The sequence below is a fragment of the Colletotrichum siamense genome, assembly GCF_013390195.1.
Source record: "Colletotrichum siamense strain Cg363 chromosome Unknown KSG_Cg363_contig07, whole genome shotgun sequence".
Lineage (NCBI taxonomy): Eukaryota > Fungi > Ascomycota > Sordariomycetes > Glomerellales > Glomerellaceae > Colletotrichum > Colletotrichum siamense.
This window is the reverse complement of record NW_023501020.1, coordinates 4,752,331-4,768,115: the sequence shown is the minus strand read 5'-3', so window position 1 is coordinate 4,768,115 and position 15,785 is coordinate 4,752,331. Positions and strand designations below refer to the sequence as shown.

At 52.9% G+C, this 15,785-nt stretch overlaps 4 protein-coding genes across 4 annotated transcripts; 1 reads left to right on the top strand and 3 right to left on the bottom strand.

The window, feature by feature from the left end:
* Positions 1 to 822: 822 nt before the first annotated feature.
* CGCS363_v011613 (uncharacterized protein) lies at positions 823 to 1,647 on the top strand (the record flags this gene model as incomplete). The annotated part of the gene is made up of 3 exons (XM_036643462.1): positions 823 to 1,035; positions 1,216 to 1,440; positions 1,492 to 1,647. The coding sequence occupies 3 exons, from the start codon at positions 823 to 825 to the stop codon at positions 1,645 to 1,647; spliced, it is 594 nt and encodes a 197-aa protein (XP_036492304.1).
* A 5,688-nt stretch (positions 1,648 to 7,335) lies between these two features.
* CGCS363_v011612 (uncharacterized protein) lies at positions 7,336 to 9,497 on the bottom strand (the record flags this gene model as incomplete). The annotated part of the gene is made up of 2 exons (XM_036643461.1): positions 7,336 to 8,211; positions 8,265 to 9,497. 2 exons carry the CDS (start codon positions 9,495 to 9,497, stop codon positions 7,336 to 7,338), a joined length of 2,109 nt encoding a protein of 702 aa, XP_036492305.1.
* Positions 9,498 to 12,182: 2,685 nt separating this feature from the next.
* HOL1 lies at positions 12,183 to 13,906 on the bottom strand (the record flags this gene model as incomplete). The annotated part of the gene is made up of 3 exons (XM_036643460.1): positions 12,183 to 13,511; positions 13,570 to 13,749; positions 13,844 to 13,906. 3 exons carry the CDS (start codon positions 13,904 to 13,906, stop codon positions 12,183 to 12,185), a joined length of 1,572 nt encoding a protein of 523 aa, XP_036492302.1.
* A 694-nt stretch (positions 13,907 to 14,600) lies between these two features.
* arp1 (Scytalone dehydratase arp1) lies at positions 14,601 to 15,286 on the bottom strand (the record flags this gene model as incomplete). The annotated part of the gene is made up of 3 exons (XM_036643459.1): positions 14,601 to 14,918; positions 14,993 to 15,034; positions 15,137 to 15,286. The coding sequence occupies 3 exons, from the start codon at positions 15,284 to 15,286 to the stop codon at positions 14,601 to 14,603; spliced, it is 510 nt and encodes a 169-aa protein (XP_036492303.1).
* Between the last annotated feature and the right edge of the window lie 499 nt (positions 15,287 to 15,785).

Below are 15,785 nucleotides of genomic sequence, written 5' to 3'. Positions count from 1 at the left end.
GTGTGCTTGGTGCACAGTGCTGGTGCGCGGGTCGGCAGCAGCACGCCCCGAACACGGAAATAGTTCCGCCCTCCATTACCCAGCTAAATTCAGTTCCCCCGCACCCACTGTGACGCGCCCTCCCCAACCACGCGACTGGTACGCAGCTAACGACGCGCGAGAACAGAGCTCCCGCATCCCGCCGACGAGTTTTCGACCTCGGTCCTCAACCTTTTGCCTCTGCTCCATTTCTGCCTCCATGCCGTGCAGCTGACCGATGCCGTCAATCTGCATGTCCTCAACGACATCGACAACGTTGACGACTATCTGCCCGTGTCTTCTTCCCCTCATCGCGATACCCTCTACCTTGACGAGGATGACGGCGGCGATGTTGATCTCGCGCTCTCTCCCTGCAAACGCCCCGCGTTGCCTCCGCACCTCCCAGCTAAACTAGGCCGGCCATGGCTTCGCTACATTGCCTCGCTCGCCCTCCTGGTTGCCCTTGTCTGGCTCTCCGTTTGGGTCTTGCTGCCCGTCTTCCAGCGCCCGCTAGTTTTCGCCATCCCCGTCACCGCCCCTTCAACAACAACAATCTCCTCGAGGCCTACAATCCACTCGACCTGATGCTCTTTTCTGAGATCAAACGAGACTTGCAACCCGAAACAGACCACCATTCCCTCGCGCCAACACCAAATCCACTAGTCGATGACCGCTCCGAGCTCCTCCGTTACTTTCCTCAGCTGCCACTCCTCTTGGCGAAAGTCGAACCTTTCCGTCGATTTCGAAACGCACATCTTGCCTTCCCTCCCCGAACCCGAGCCGACGCGTGCCGACTTGATCGCAATGGGCGAGATGACAATGGGTTGGCAAGTTCTGTCCCTGCGCATGACCTCAGCACCGCAGCGAGATGAGGATCTTCGTGTGGCGCAACGCGCCGTGAATGCATTCTCGCCCAAGTCGCTAGAGCCTGCGGATGGCGGAGGCGAAAAACAAACGATCCCGTCATGGCACTCATCGACCTTGGACGGCTGGACGGGCTCTCACGAAGAGCTAGCAGTCCGCTTGTAGGGCATTACCTCGGCATGCATCTCCACTACCTACCGACTTGAGGATGTAAACGACGGCAAGGCTCCTACGTCAGCTCCATTGCTACCGCCGCCTACCGAACACCATGGCCGCCCCCGCACGCCCGCCACGCTGGTCACCTCTCATTGGCATAAATGGCCACCCTCGTAGGCCATCACCACGCTCGAACCTGACGTCGTCGCGATACACCAAGCTGTGAACCGCATGGACTCGCAGCTCAAACTCTACAGCTACCTTCAGGTGGAAGAGGTACGAAGGTGGGACCTAGCAGAGGAACAGAAGAATCAAACACGGCAGCAGGACCAGCCTGATCCCGTCGGCGTCAGGGTTCCAGCCTACCTGGAGATGGCCCGCGAGGCCAGCAGCAACGAGTTTGTGGCTTGGTATGGCCCCGCGTGACTGTCGTTATCGACTCACAATCGGCAGTTGATTCGCGAGCGCGACGTCAACATTGACATACTCGAGTATTTGCTTCACGAGCGCGAGTGGCAGTTCTACAGGAACAAGACCAGAGGGAGGGAACTGGAAGAAAACGAGGTGGGTCTCGACACCGCCCTGGAGAGGAGGGCGCCTCATGAATGACGGTAAGTTACATTGGGTTCCCTGGTTTGTCTTCTTCATCTTCTTGTCCCTGTCTACTGCTCCCAACCGAGTCCCCCATCCGCCCTGCCATCTCGTAGACCTCGTAGAAGCTGGCCGGCCAGACAAACCCCTACGCGATCAAACGGTGTACTACTAAGATACAAGGTACCCGTCACGTTTCTATTCTCACTCTAGTGACGACCCTCATCCTCTTAGGTATTCCCTCCCAGGGTTCGCCCCGCCTGCGCTTTTGTTCCCACGCCCACGCCCACGCCCCCCCATCCCTCTTGCCCCCTCCGCCATGCCATTTTCGCTTCGCTGCCAGGATTGCACAATGACCTGCGTCTAGAGACCGGAGCTTGGACGGGGCACACGGCGACGGCTGGCCAGACCGACACCATTTGCCTCGGTGGTGTGGATTCTCTTCAAGATGATTGCCTCCGGAAGAGGGGGCAGATGTGTTTGGTGTTGGCCACTCTTGTTGTCCACTCTGTTAACCATGTGCGGTCGACATCGAAGCATCTTGTCAACCCGCAGCCAAACCAATCACAACCATCTCGTCAACTGCAAAGGAGCGGCAGCGGTGTCGAGCCGTACAAATGATGTTGGAAATTACTGCTGTCTGTGATGCCCTCTGATTGTCTTGCACCTTCGCCATCAGGCCTTTTAGGAGTTGTCGCTGTTGCTGCTGTTGGCTGCAAGGCTCAGTCCAGGTGTGCCAACTGGAACAAGTGGAAAGGACGACTGGCGAGTGTTCATCCTCACCACCCGGCGCAAGTGCGATCATGTTCACCAACAGCCTGACCAGAAGCTATTGGATTTGCGATCGCACAGGATTCCACTCTCCTGCATCACACGAACTCCTTCCACCGGTCTTCAGTGTAAGGTGGAGCAACCTTAACCATCCTCATTTATACGCTATCGGTGATGTTCTAGTTGCTGGCCGGTCTCCTTTTGTACAATAGTTCTGGTTGATAATGGGAGCATCTGGATGCCCCGCTTCGTCGCCGTGATGCCGTTTGCTAATCACCTTCAGGGCTCAGACAATCCCGTCTCTCTCTCATGCCTCGCTATCCGCCTCTCTCTCTCGCCTTGCTGTCTCTGCGTGTGTCCCATGTCCTCGCCGTTCCCATTCCCAAGTTCTGTATCCCGTAGACACAGCCTAGAGTCATGCCCTAGAGATCGATGCAACTGACATCGATGACTGCAACATCAGCATCCGCGATGTGAAGAGGCAACACCGCCGAGGTAAACTCCGACCTTACTTCAAGCAATGCCTGCCTCATGGCTTCATCTACTTCGTCGACGGCATGCCCATCTCCCAGTTCGGAAGGGTAAGAACAAACCAATCCGCTGTTGCCATCGCGCGCATCTCACCATGTTCCGTCATCTCGCTAGGCACAAGCCGGTCCGGGTGTCCTGCGGTCGAGTTCACCTTGAAGACCTACTGGCTGACCTCGACTGCGTTCATCCCATCGGCGTCTACTCCGCCGCGTGAATCTCTGAGTGCAGCGTGCTCTGGAGGCTAAATCCGTCAAGCTGATCAAGGAGCAGATCCTCGTTGAGCACCTGGACGGCACTTGCGTCTGGCCACCAAAGACCCTATTATGGATGGACCTGTTGTGGCTGAGATGGCAATACTGAGTTTCCCCTCTGGAAACTTCCATCACTCCTACCGGCTAATACTCAGGTCGCCTGCAATACTACTTCTCCGCCCTTACCAACTCGTCGCTCTGGGAGGCCCGATCGAGCGGGTTGCCAACCACTTCATTCGATCTATCGTATGCCCCATTGCACACATCTTCGAGACCACGGCCTCGGTCTGATTAGAGCCGCATGTCGACAACCACCTTTGATCCGTCGTGTGCCCCCTCACGTGCCACGGAGTCCTTTTTTTTGTCGCACTCAGTTAACATGCTGCTATCGCCACCCGCGACATCTCGCTCTGGGCCACTGCTGCTCGTTGAGCCCTTGCTTATACTTCTCTTGAAACCCGTTGTTATCGGCGGACCAAGCTTGGTGTCGTTAATCCCACTTTAATCCTTTCGTATTCACCTGAACGCCTGCGACAGCAGCGTCTTTCTCCGCCCTGCTATTAATGCCTTCTTCCTCCAGCTCACCTAATCCTGTCTCTACTGCCATCTAAATCTCTTCTCTCGCAAGGCTGCTCTCGGCCAGGTCCCTCGCAGCCTCTACGTTGACCGTACATTGGAGGTCATGCAGATCAACTACCCGTTCTCGCAGGCGCAAGAATGCCACCAGTGCCTGTGTCGCGGCCGCCATCACGTTCTGACGGTCGTCCTTCACTTGTTGCTTTCTCGCCTTTCGCTTTTTCATCTGGGTCTTCCGCCATTCCCACGCCTCCCACGACCCGCGATCCCAATCGCCATCCGCACATCAATGCCATTCCAAGACTCACCACCCTTGGTCGCAAGACCTGTCTCCGTCTCTCAACAATGTGCGCCGCGAGCTTTCCGGTGAGCTTTCCGAAGGTGCGCCGGGGGCGCGTAAGCTCGGGGTCACCGGCAAGCCCGCTGGCCTCCCACAGTTGCCGCTAGCTCCGCCTCGCGATTTATATCCAATACGGCGCGCCCCGGTTGCCTCGCGACCTGGTTGACCTAGCAGACAACTGCGCCCTTTAAACGATGTCGAAGTTGGACTCTCTTGGTAATCGGATTTCCGGATACGTGCTGCTGCTGCGTCGGTGGACAGTTTCCTCCGGATTAAAGGCAAGAGGTCTTGATGGCTGCTAGAACGTGCCGGACCTATCACGCGGCTGTTTTTCTGCGGTGGTGTTGGAGGCCATATTATGCGTATGTCAGCCGATTTGATTCGATGTGTCGCAGGTTGATGAAGGTGCGGTTTGAAAAGAGACGGAATGGATGACCCATGGACCGGGGCTTTTCCATGTCTTTCCGGAAAGGTCTTCTTGATGTTGTTTATCGTTGTTGTCATTGCTCATTGCCCAGCTTCTCGTTGTCTCGCACGTCTTCGCTTCACTGCAGCGTCCCCGTGACCGAATACACCCGCTCTCGCTCGAGATACTCGCTACTACGACCGAACTAAGGTCGTCGTTGTCTCGAGCGTCGCGACATACGGTCAGTACCGGTAGATGATTACTTCCTACCACGCCTGCTGTCGTCGCATCCCGAAGCCCACATCGACCGCCTACTGTCCCGTACCACATGCACCACCCCGGCCTTGATCGCATCATGCACACGTGGCTCAATATGCTTGCACACATCGCCGACGCTAAGTAGAAATGCTGCGGCTGTATGAGGAGAAGCAAGATGGGGCGGAAATGACTAGTCACCATCCTCCCGAAGCCGAGTTTAGGCCGACTCCCTGGGCTAAATCTCTCCTTTCCCATGAGCTCTCTCGACCCTGTTGACAACAGCCGCCACCATCGACCTCCCCGTAGACCAGGCCAACGACATTAGCCGCATCAACCAGTACAGCGGAACGATATCTTCTGGGACCTCCATCGCTGACGGGCTCCACACAAGCACGAGGTCAGCCCGTCGATAGACTGGGGGATTGCCTGGAGCTGAGCTCGTGGGGAGCTGCGCGAGGCGGAAGAGGCAGCTCAGCAGGCAGCGGTTGAGAGTCCCGTGATACCGCTGGAGATGGAACAGGAGACAGACAGGTGCTGGAGGGTGTATCACGCGGCCAAACAGAAGTAGAATGGCGTTAATATGACTTATATGGATACGTAGGTGGCACGCGTCGCAGTCCTAAATCTCTAGAATGCTCTTCACGCGGCAATATTACAACCTTTCCTCTGTGCTATCTATACTTAGGCATGTAAATGAGTATTGCATTATGTCACTAACTCCTCGAGAATGATTACTTGGATCACACCGTTAACAACTCCGTCGCATGCTGCTCGCAAATTCCCCATCGTCCCTTGCTGCCTTAGTCCCCTGCCTTTTTCTTCTTGCGAAGCTGCGAACCCAAGTAACCTCTACAACGACCAGACCATGATAGACCTACTCTCTTGGGCATTCTCGATACTCGTCAGCACGGCTGCATGCTGGGGGCCAGCTCCTCATATAAGCTCCAAGGCGCCTGCAGGATCTCGGCGCGTGAGGCTCGGCTGTCAAATTTGAGGAGGTTGTAGAGTGTCCAGTGGCGTCCGTGCCTGTTGCGGGTGTCTTGTTGAAGTCTGCACACAGTTTCTGGTTTCGGGATATCAGATGGGCGCTTCTTCCTGGAGCAGTGAAGACATCATCGTCAGAGATGAGCAAGATGGGTTGCCGTGTGCGACGAAGTCCTCGGCAAACCGACTGAGCATTATATAGTGGGTGCTAGGATCGGACTTGTTTTCATACTTCAAAGGGACTAATGTATCTTCATGAACCCAAAACATGTGGATGTCGAAGATGGAATCCGCCAGAATGTAGAAGGACAAGACGCTCTTCATCACAATGAGAATTTCCCCATGAAGAAGGAAGAAGTGATCGATTACGAGTTCGACAGCGGCGCAGACCTTTGACTCGAAATACAGCAACTGGCGGGGACAAAATACAACCAAAAGGATGCCTGGAGAATCTCAAATTGAACGCCTCTTAAGAAAAGCCCGAAAGAGAGTAACAAGAAGAAACGATCAGAAGCCTAGGCCGGACATCAAAGAAACCAATCCAGCCCACAACGATGTTTTATTCTTTCACCTTCCGCAGCAGACTCCTACGGGCTCCATTAGGGTTTGGGAAATACCTGATAAATACAACTATGTAACGAGGTTCGATGCAATCAATCCAGAATGAAAACCCCGAATTACATGATCACCACTGTAAGCAAACCATGCGTACTCTGTTAAACTCGAAAGCCATTGGTCATCTCAACTGTACTATTCGTTTGGAAAGTGCTCGTGTAAAACCGCAGCGAACACCATACGAATCATCATACCTCTAAAAGCCCACGACTCAGTCTTGTCATTTTCCAGCTGTCCCTTCAAATTCTCAAGCTCTGCGCTTTGTTCTTCCATGACGGTTGACAAAGCATATATTGACACATCGTCGTCGGTGATGTTCTCTTGCTCCATGCTCGACTCAGAGGCGGTCCCGTTGATGGTGCCAACGGGCTGTTGTGATCTTGGAATGCATTCTCACACTTCAGGCAAAGTCTATGATGTATTCACCATGTCAGTGTCACGTCAATCTGGCGCAATCTGAAAGCCGCAAAATCCACGCTAACTTTGGGAATAATTCCCAAAACAAGCTGATTTACGTCTCGGCCTATTCTCTTCATCCCATTGACGAGTTTCTCAGGCTCATTGCCTGTTGATGGATGAGTACGTCACGCCCAGAAAATTCATCGAGGAGAGGCTTTGTCTTGGAGATACGCTTGGCAAATTACGATTGGTAAACACGCAGGACTTCGTCGCATGGTCCTGTCCATGGAAGGCATCACAGCTCGCGTGCATATTCGACTTTGCCTCTCTCGACGCTAAGCATACGAGTGTCATAATTTTGATTAGGAGCATGAAAGCCGGTCGAGGATTACGGATGACACCGATGTATGATAGTGAGAAGGGGTATCTACAAGATCAAGCCCTGATCGTGGGTATCTAAAACAAATTCCGCGCGGAAAAGATAATTCCATAGCAGCCAAACACACAGTCAAACAATGACAAACGCCGCCTGCTGGCTATGTCCCTTCAGCTCAGAAGCATGTCCCTCCTTGCACTCAACCAGTAAACTCTTCTAGATACTTGCCCAGCTGGAGTGCCTGGGCAACATCATCCAACGATTCCTTTGTGGTCAACACGTCCTGTTCAGCCCTACTAAGTTTCTCTTGGGCTTCCCAGAATGCCTCTTTCGCTTCATCTATTTTGTTCGACAATTCATTGAGTCTCGTTTTTGCAAGTTCCCGGTCATCCTGACATGTCTGAACCTCTTTGCGTGTGATCTCGAGGATGTTGGCAATTGACTTTGAAGTACTAGCCCCTGGGGTCTTTTCCAACGTTGCTGCAACTGCCAATACTTCATCTAGTTTTTGTTGGGCATCCAGAAGGTCATGATTTGCTGATTCTTGTTTGCTTTGTGCCTCTTTGAAAATGTACTCTTTGGCGTCGCTGGCTGCTTGCCATTTTGAGGCTTCCAGCTTGAAGTCGCTAAGCTTGGCCTCGAGCGCTCCGACGGAGGTCTGCAGATCTGCTAAGCAAGGAAACTGCTCCTGGTAAGTGACCTTTGCTTGTCTGATCATGAACTTGACCCTCTCGAGGCTCTCTCTTGAACGCGCGGGACTGGCGCTGGCGCTGACGCGAGCGCGGTGATCCATCGGACGCGCAAGGCAGGGTCGCTTGGCAGCCGGTTGTTCCGGGGCAACGAGAGAGTTGGGGCGCTTGGTAGTCGGACGCGGACCGTCGCTTTGCCGATGCTTGGGCTTTCTTGCATCGATCGTGAGGTCAGACAGGTACTGCCGCAACACTTTGCGAAGGCTTTCGGCGGGTTCCTCAAGCTGCGCAAACAGTCCCCAAGAGTGACTGTCGCGCATCAGGTTCTCAATGGCTAGAAGAACGTAAACACCACTGTCGGCAGGGTGTTCGCAACTTGTTCCCTCCTATTTCTATGGTCAGCTTTGTGGCTTCAAAAATGGGGTGAAAAACGGCGTACCAGGACATGCATATCTATGTCTGCATGCGGGAAAAAGGCATCCAACCAAGGAAGAAGAATGTCGCGCAAAGACTGCAGACGATCTTGCGATGATTTAGGAGAGTAGCATTCCAAAATTCCACTTTCCGAGTTGCAAATAGCAAGAGACCACGAGTCGTCGGCCTTGTGGTGAATCGGCAACAGGAGCACGTCGGTGCCACTGTCAACGCAACCATCAGGCAAAGCCTCGGGAATCGCACCATCAACGTCTCCGGGCATGTACGAAAAGTCCGCGCAAAATGCATCAGGGTGGTCGACGCGCCGTTCGACACATTTGGCAAGGTGGCGCATTGAGTCTATTGTCAGCGGCAAGTTGCCTTCCAACTGGACCAGGCAGCGCCTCTGAAGATCCGTCAAACCTGCCAAGTCGCGGTCATGGAAATGAAGTGCTGCTTGAGCTATATTCTCTGTGCGCTGCTCTAGCATCCGTGCTAGCGAAGACGCAGCTTCGAGGCTGCGGGCTCGACGCACGGTGGGTTGCGGCATAAGTTCTCCTGGTGACTCGATCGGGGCCTGGCTGTTGACAATCGGCTGGGTCTCAGCAGTCAGGTGGACGGGGGTGGGCGTCCCTTGCGGGCCTGGGTTCGAGGAAAGCGACAGGCGTGAGACGTTTGGGTGCTTCTTGCGCTTGAGAATTGTGTCCGGGTACTGCTCTCTGAGCCTTTTGTAGGCTTCGGACAGTACCTTGGACGACCATTGGATTGGATTGTGAAGTGCTGCGGCTGCGTCATAGATGACGCCGCCGGGACGATACAGGGACGGGAGGTCGACGTTGTTTTCAACCGCAAGATTCGATATGCTGCATAGAATAGACGTGTCCCTCACACCGAGCTGATCCTTGGGCTTCGGGCCAGTGATGGAAGGAGGAGGGTTCCAGTTGTTCCTACCCCAGAGCAAGTCCAAAGTCGACCGATTGTTGTTTTTCCGATTACTTGTCTCGGCGGCGAACGGGCGAGGAGTGGGGCCAGGCGTACGGTTTGGGCGTGCTGAAGATGCAGATGCAGATGCAGATGCAGATGCAGATGCCTCTGGTCTAGATCGATTGGGAGTGCCCACTGTCGCGTCGGCGAGGTCGTCACTTGTTGGCGTCTCTGGGGACGATGATCCGTCGCCGGCGACGGTGATGGAGTCAAGCGTCGGGCCGGGGCTGGTCGCGTTGGGTGTTTGCAGCGCGCGTCGCCTTGGTGTCGCCATGCTGAATACGGCGCCGCTGCTTGTTGAAGCGGCAGATACAACAGGCTGATTTATTGCTGACTTGGTATGAGACGGCTTCACCTGTTTCGCTGGATTGAGAGATTTCAGGGATTGCACGATGAGCGGCGCGAAAAGACAGGTGTGAAATGGAGAAATTGCTCGACTGGAAGGAAGGGGTGGAAAGCGGCATGGCCCAAGCAACAAACCCGTCCCAGAGTGGGGACACTCGAGGATTTGGGGAGCTTCCAGCCAATCAAAAGGAACCAAAAGGGTGGCCTCGCTTGCACATGACGCCCGGCGCCCGGCGGGCTTTGCACTGCAGCTGAGGTGCAAGATGCACAGACCACGCTACGTGCCTACCTCTTTGCACAAGAGGCACCTCCACTAAGGTACCTGTCTGCATATTACTACCTACTTTGCACACTGATAAGCCCTGTGTTCCCCAATTCCACCTAGTACCAAGCGAGATCTTGTTCGAGGTGTTTTGAGGATTAATGGTGGCCAGTGTAGGAGAATCGCCATCTTTCTTGGGGTCCTTCTTGCTGAAGTTGAAGGCAACAAGCTGCGAGGAACACTCGCCAAGGACACTGACAACTGTCCGCGTCGCCAAGAGCGTCATCACTCACGCACAGCATCTATAAGGGGACAGACCGTCGCGGATTAGGATGGAAGATTGATGTAAACGAATCTTAATAGCCTGAACTGATCTATGATCAATTGGTAATGGATGGGACCGGTCGCTGTCATATTGAGATGCATCTAGTGTAACACAGGTGCTGCATTAGATTATATTGCAAACTGGCGACCTGTTCACGCCTACAGCAAGCCTTTCCTATAGAAGCTAGGGAACAGAAGCTAGGATAAACCTCAGAGAAGCATATTTAATCAAAACACCTCAGCTGCAAACAAATAAGAAAGTGCAAAGATAAATAAACATATAGAACTTCATTTATATCATTAGTTACAGCTCTATAACGTTAGATCAGAAGGCTGCTACAGCATTTCCCTCCCACTCTCACTAGGAGTAAATATAGAACCCTCAGCCCTAGGTGTGCAGATATGCTAGTTCAGAGGCAAAAAATATCACATACAACACTGGGCATTCGCCGGTCGTCACCGACCCGACTACTACTCCAGCCCTCATTGGCTTATCTATGGGAGAGCGGACGGGATCCCGAGTTCTCCAATGGGTATGGTCGTATGTGCTAAACACATCCTGTTTTGATGCTCATGTAGGCTGTCCGGGCGGCAGCGTTGTCTTGACGTGCACATCGTCGTGTCGTCGCTCTAAACACGCCCAGCCAGCCGGTTCCAGCTTATCCTGGCTACTCTGCAAGGCACACCCTATGTTTTCTGCGGAGTGGATTGACCACAGCCCGGTCGCCTAATTGTGTCTTTGAGATGGTGCGAATGGAAAAAGCAGAGAAACTGCCGCAATTGGGTGGGTCTTCTAAAGAAAATGGACTGGCAGAAGAGACTGCAAACATTGAGAAGTAGTTTACTTGCACGCTCAACCTGCTACGGTCCTCACGTGCATATTGGTTGTACACAGCGGCTGGGGAAAAGGAAAATGCGATAAGGCAGCGGGCTGGAAATGCAGCACCGCCAGGCGTGACGTGACCAACAGGATTGTTCCAATTGCAACGCACCGCTTTCACTTGAGAACGGTATTGAAGCAGATTCTACGGTCAACTTGTCGTTTCCAGGTGCTGTTGTCTTTCGCACCACAAAAAAGCACGTTATAGATAAGGCAATTAACCAGGCTAGATTCCCTCCAAAGACAAGCCGAGCTTCGTGTCATCCCCCGGCGACCCCCGCTTTCCAGACTAGACGGAACACGTTCAAGCACGAAATATCATGCCACAAAATGGCTTACATAACATAGGAATCCACAGTAGACCGGCTGCCCTTGTCTGTCATTGAAATACAGCCGTTCTACGAAAGTATTTATGACGCCGTCGGAACATCCCAGGGCAGGTTTTCGGAAATTCCGGGGAGTTCTGTTTGGCGGTAAATGATTGTAAGACTGCTAAGTTGTTCGAAACTCTAAAATGACCCTGGCAGAATGGCCTCTGGAGAGTTGAAAAGATCATCTTGAGCCGTAGCAATTGACAGTACCTGATGCGGCGTGGAAGATTACAGAACTTGCCAGTGAAACTGTAGCGTTTGTAAACTTGGCAGGAAAGTCGGGGGTCAAAACGTCTGTATTGATACGTGTATTTCACCATGTGTTACGCGTCACGGACACAGTGAATATATCCAAGGTTTTAAAATGTTCATGCATGAACTACGGGACATGATAGGTTCGGATGAACCCCACCACAGGCCGGGGCAAATACTTTAAAGTTTCTGAGCTCCCTGCCCACGTGCAGATCTTCGGCCCCGCCAAGTCCATCGCGGCCCCTCCCTCCACCCCCCACTCCGTGCCGTGACAGGCATCCCAGCTTCTTTTGCTGCTTGAAGCGACTTTCTCAGATCTAGCTATATCGCGCTGAGCGATTGTGACAGCAAGCATCATGACTAGTTGCAGGATAGGCTAGTTAGGCCAAGGGACGACACAAATACAGATCCCAGGTCATGTCATGAAGGGATACCCATTGAGGATGTGGCGAGCCATATCTAGCGCCCGTGGACAACATACACGTTGGTCCCAACCGCGGCCAATGACTGCGCCCTGGGAGATTCTCAGTTTACGATATGTCCTTGAAGCCACCTCCAAGACTTCGTCACATGAGCAATCTTGGGGCCCCAAATCCATAGGGGCGCCACCAAGACAAAAATGAGGAATTTGACAAGAGCCACTGCAAGGAACATGTACCAGCCGTCCTTCGTCCACCAATCCACTACAGCAAATGAGATGCCGGCTGCGATCGCGTTCTTCAGCACGTTGACAACGACGCCAATGTCTATGGCTTTAGCCGCGTAAATGTCGGTCGCATACGATATCAGGATAGTACACCCGGATGTCATGTTCACATTGACGACACTCCAGAGCACGCCTATAGCGGCCCAGTGCCATCCATATGCCAATCCGTACCCGATCAGTACAGTAGACAACGGGATGACGATGCCAAGCGGTAGCAGTAGTGGCAACGCCGACTCGGGCTTGTGGTACCCCATGCGCCGAGTGAATGAGGCGATCATCTTGTCGGACAGCAGGCCGCCAATGAGGATCCCTGAGCAGAGACCTCCGAGCACAAACAGGTTGAACAGTCCGACAAGATCAGTGGACCACAACATTGGGGGCTGTGAGAATACCAAAGAAACGAGGATGGAGGTTGCTATGTTGGTGGAGATGGACACACCAAAAAGCAAGACGGTGAGCACCACAGCAGGCACAGCCAGCATGCGGTATGGTGCCATGGCCATGGACAGCCAGCCGCTGACCGAATGGTGGTGCGTAAAACGCAAAAAGAAGGACCGCGTCGTCCAGAGGCTTATCCAAGACGCTGGATGGATTGGCGGCGCAGCAAACTCGCGCTGCTCATCTTGCACAGACCGTTCGCCGCCTAGATTCTCCATACTGATTGTCTCCCGTCCTTTCTTAGAGATTACCGGGGCTTCGTCTCCGCAGCTCGAGTCTGGGGCAGAGAGTAGGGGCGGTTCCCCTCGGACGCGTATGTTCATGATAGGCTCGGGGAACATGAGGATTGTGCCGACCATATTGAGTATTGACATGATGCCGAAAAGATACTGCGGAGAACGCCAGCTACCGAGTCCCGCAATCATGTAGCCAGCGAAGAGGGGACCAAAGACGGTGCCGGCGCCGAGTGACCAGGTGTAGACGCTCATAGCCCGACCAAGATACTCCGGCGGAAACAACATCACGACAATCATGGGGCCCATGGACTCGACAACGCCGCCTCCCAAGCCGCCAATAATGCGAGCTGCTAGCAGGGAATCGTAGCTTTCGGAAGTAGCTTGCCAAAAGAAGCCTCCCGAAAATATTGCGAGCCCGAAGATTATCGTGTATCTGGCACCAAAGCTGGCGACTGCGGGAACAGCCCATATGTTCTGATTTTGGCGTATCAGCGAGATCAGGTGCGAAAGGGACAAATCCAGAACGACTTACACCAAAGCCGAGGGCTAGAACAGCCCAGCTTGCCAGCTGGGAAGCTTGCGCGGCACGGACGTGCAATTCATACATGATGGGCCCCAACATTGGTGGAAGTGAAGCACTCATGACTTGGCCCATCAGTACGAACCAGCTGAGAGAACCCAACATGCAGAGACGCCACCAGAGAGGCCATGACTATATAAGGGAGTGTCTGTCAGTATGAAGTCTCCAAATTGGAGAGTACATGTTCGTTCTGGGTTTTGATAAAGATTGCAAAATATTGACGAACCTTTGGGTCTGCTACAGCGCTGGCCGTCGCGGGCAGCGCGACAGAGGTCGGAGCTGAAGCCATGATGGAATAACAATTGGGATGACACTGAGTCCACAAGATGAGGGGAGAAAATTTCACCAAAAAGCGAGAAATAGACTTTTAACGCATGTGTTGTGATCTGGCTGATATCGTCTACTTTGGTGCACGTTAAATATTGACGGTTGGTACATCTTTAAATGGCCGTTGAGTCACGTAAGGTGACTACAACGACCTTAAGCTATAACAGGAGGACTGTCTGCAACTTTCCAGGTTCTCTAGATTATCCGAGCAGTGCCAATACCCAACCCTTTGTCGCTCAGTAAATCTGACGCTCATCACCCGGTCAGTGTCATGGCAATGGCTCGCCCCTGCTATTGTTGCAGAATAGCACAACCTGACGGTAAGTGGCAAGGAGTTCCCGAGAAAAGGGCTGGCATTCTGTTCCGAGCCGCAAGTACATGTACCGCAGTATGCTTGGCATGCTGTAACCTTGCAGTACCGAAACCACTCGTGAATGGATATACGAAAGATCGTACAGAGCTTGGCCAATATTTCACTCAAACATGAATCATGAGCATGCGAGTAGGTCAATACGAGATTAGTTGACAAGACCGTGCTGCGACCAAGCGAGATTAGACCCCTTGTACATGGCGCTGATACAGTGCGCACCATAGGTACTCGCCGCGTTACTGTCCAAAATGATTGAAAGTCCTCTGAAGAAGTAATCTTCGATTCCTCAGCGACTCATCGGCTTCAGCCCAGCTAACTTCCACTTTCCGTCGGCTTTAACGTAAGACTGCATGACAACAACCCTCCGATCCGCCTCGACCTTTCCTTCCCCGCTGTCGGCGCCAGTCAGGCGTACGGATGTGGAGCGCATCTGGTGGTGGCCAACAACCTTGTTCTCATCAACCCTCTCCCACTTGGAGGCGCCAATGAGGTGCTGTGTACCCAGTGAAGCATCGCCAAACATCTCGGGGCCGCTAATCACGGCGACAAAGTCTTCCGCTGCCATTTTCTTATGCTTCGGACCTCCAATACTGCTGTAATCGACCTTGGAATTTGCTCAGCTTTGATGGGTGCTTTGACAGTCCTCATGTAGAGATGGCTGGGGATCTAAAAACTTACCGTGAGTTTTGGCGCTAGGATGGTCTTCAGCCTGTCCCAGTCCTATCTCGACGATGTAGTATTAGAATTCCGTCATTGACATGGTTCCCGAGAAGGAAAATGGGAGTTGATTAGCAGCCATTAGCTGACGTGCTAAAGAGTTACACATGCCTTGCTGTCATAGCTGTCGACCCAGTCGAGCACTAGTCCTGACAACGCAACGTAATCTGCGCGGAATAACCGTGAGAAATCGTCCGTGAAGTAGTCAGCTGAGAGACGTAGAAACGGACCTTCGTATGGCAAAGTCGCCGCCATTATCTTTGAATCCAACTCGAGGAGGAAGAAAGACAAAAAGAGTTTACAGAGAGCTTAGCTAATAGAATAAGCCAAATGAATAGTTTTGACAGTGACTGCGCGGTCTTTCGATGTATTCCTTTCATGAGCTCTTCGCATACGTCTTCCTTAGATATTTAGTTTATTTATGTCTGCTTATACTAAAAAGGTTAACTTTCTAGTGCGCTAGCGATGAAGCAAGGTACATAGCTTTAGTCTTGCTCCTGGTACGATCACTGACATTCTACCAGATGAAACGCCGGAAATGCCGGTCCGGAATTTCCAATCTCTTGATGACTAGTCAGCTAACGAACTACAGATCAGCATATGCGGCACAATCCGTCACCTTCTCTGCATGGATGGGCGGGCAATACTGCTCGGTCCCGAGTAACCTCAGCTTACCCCACAGGCTAGATGGGAACCTTTGTTTGTATGCTGTTGAATACGAGTGTGCTAGATAGGCTGTACAAAAGCAGCTCCA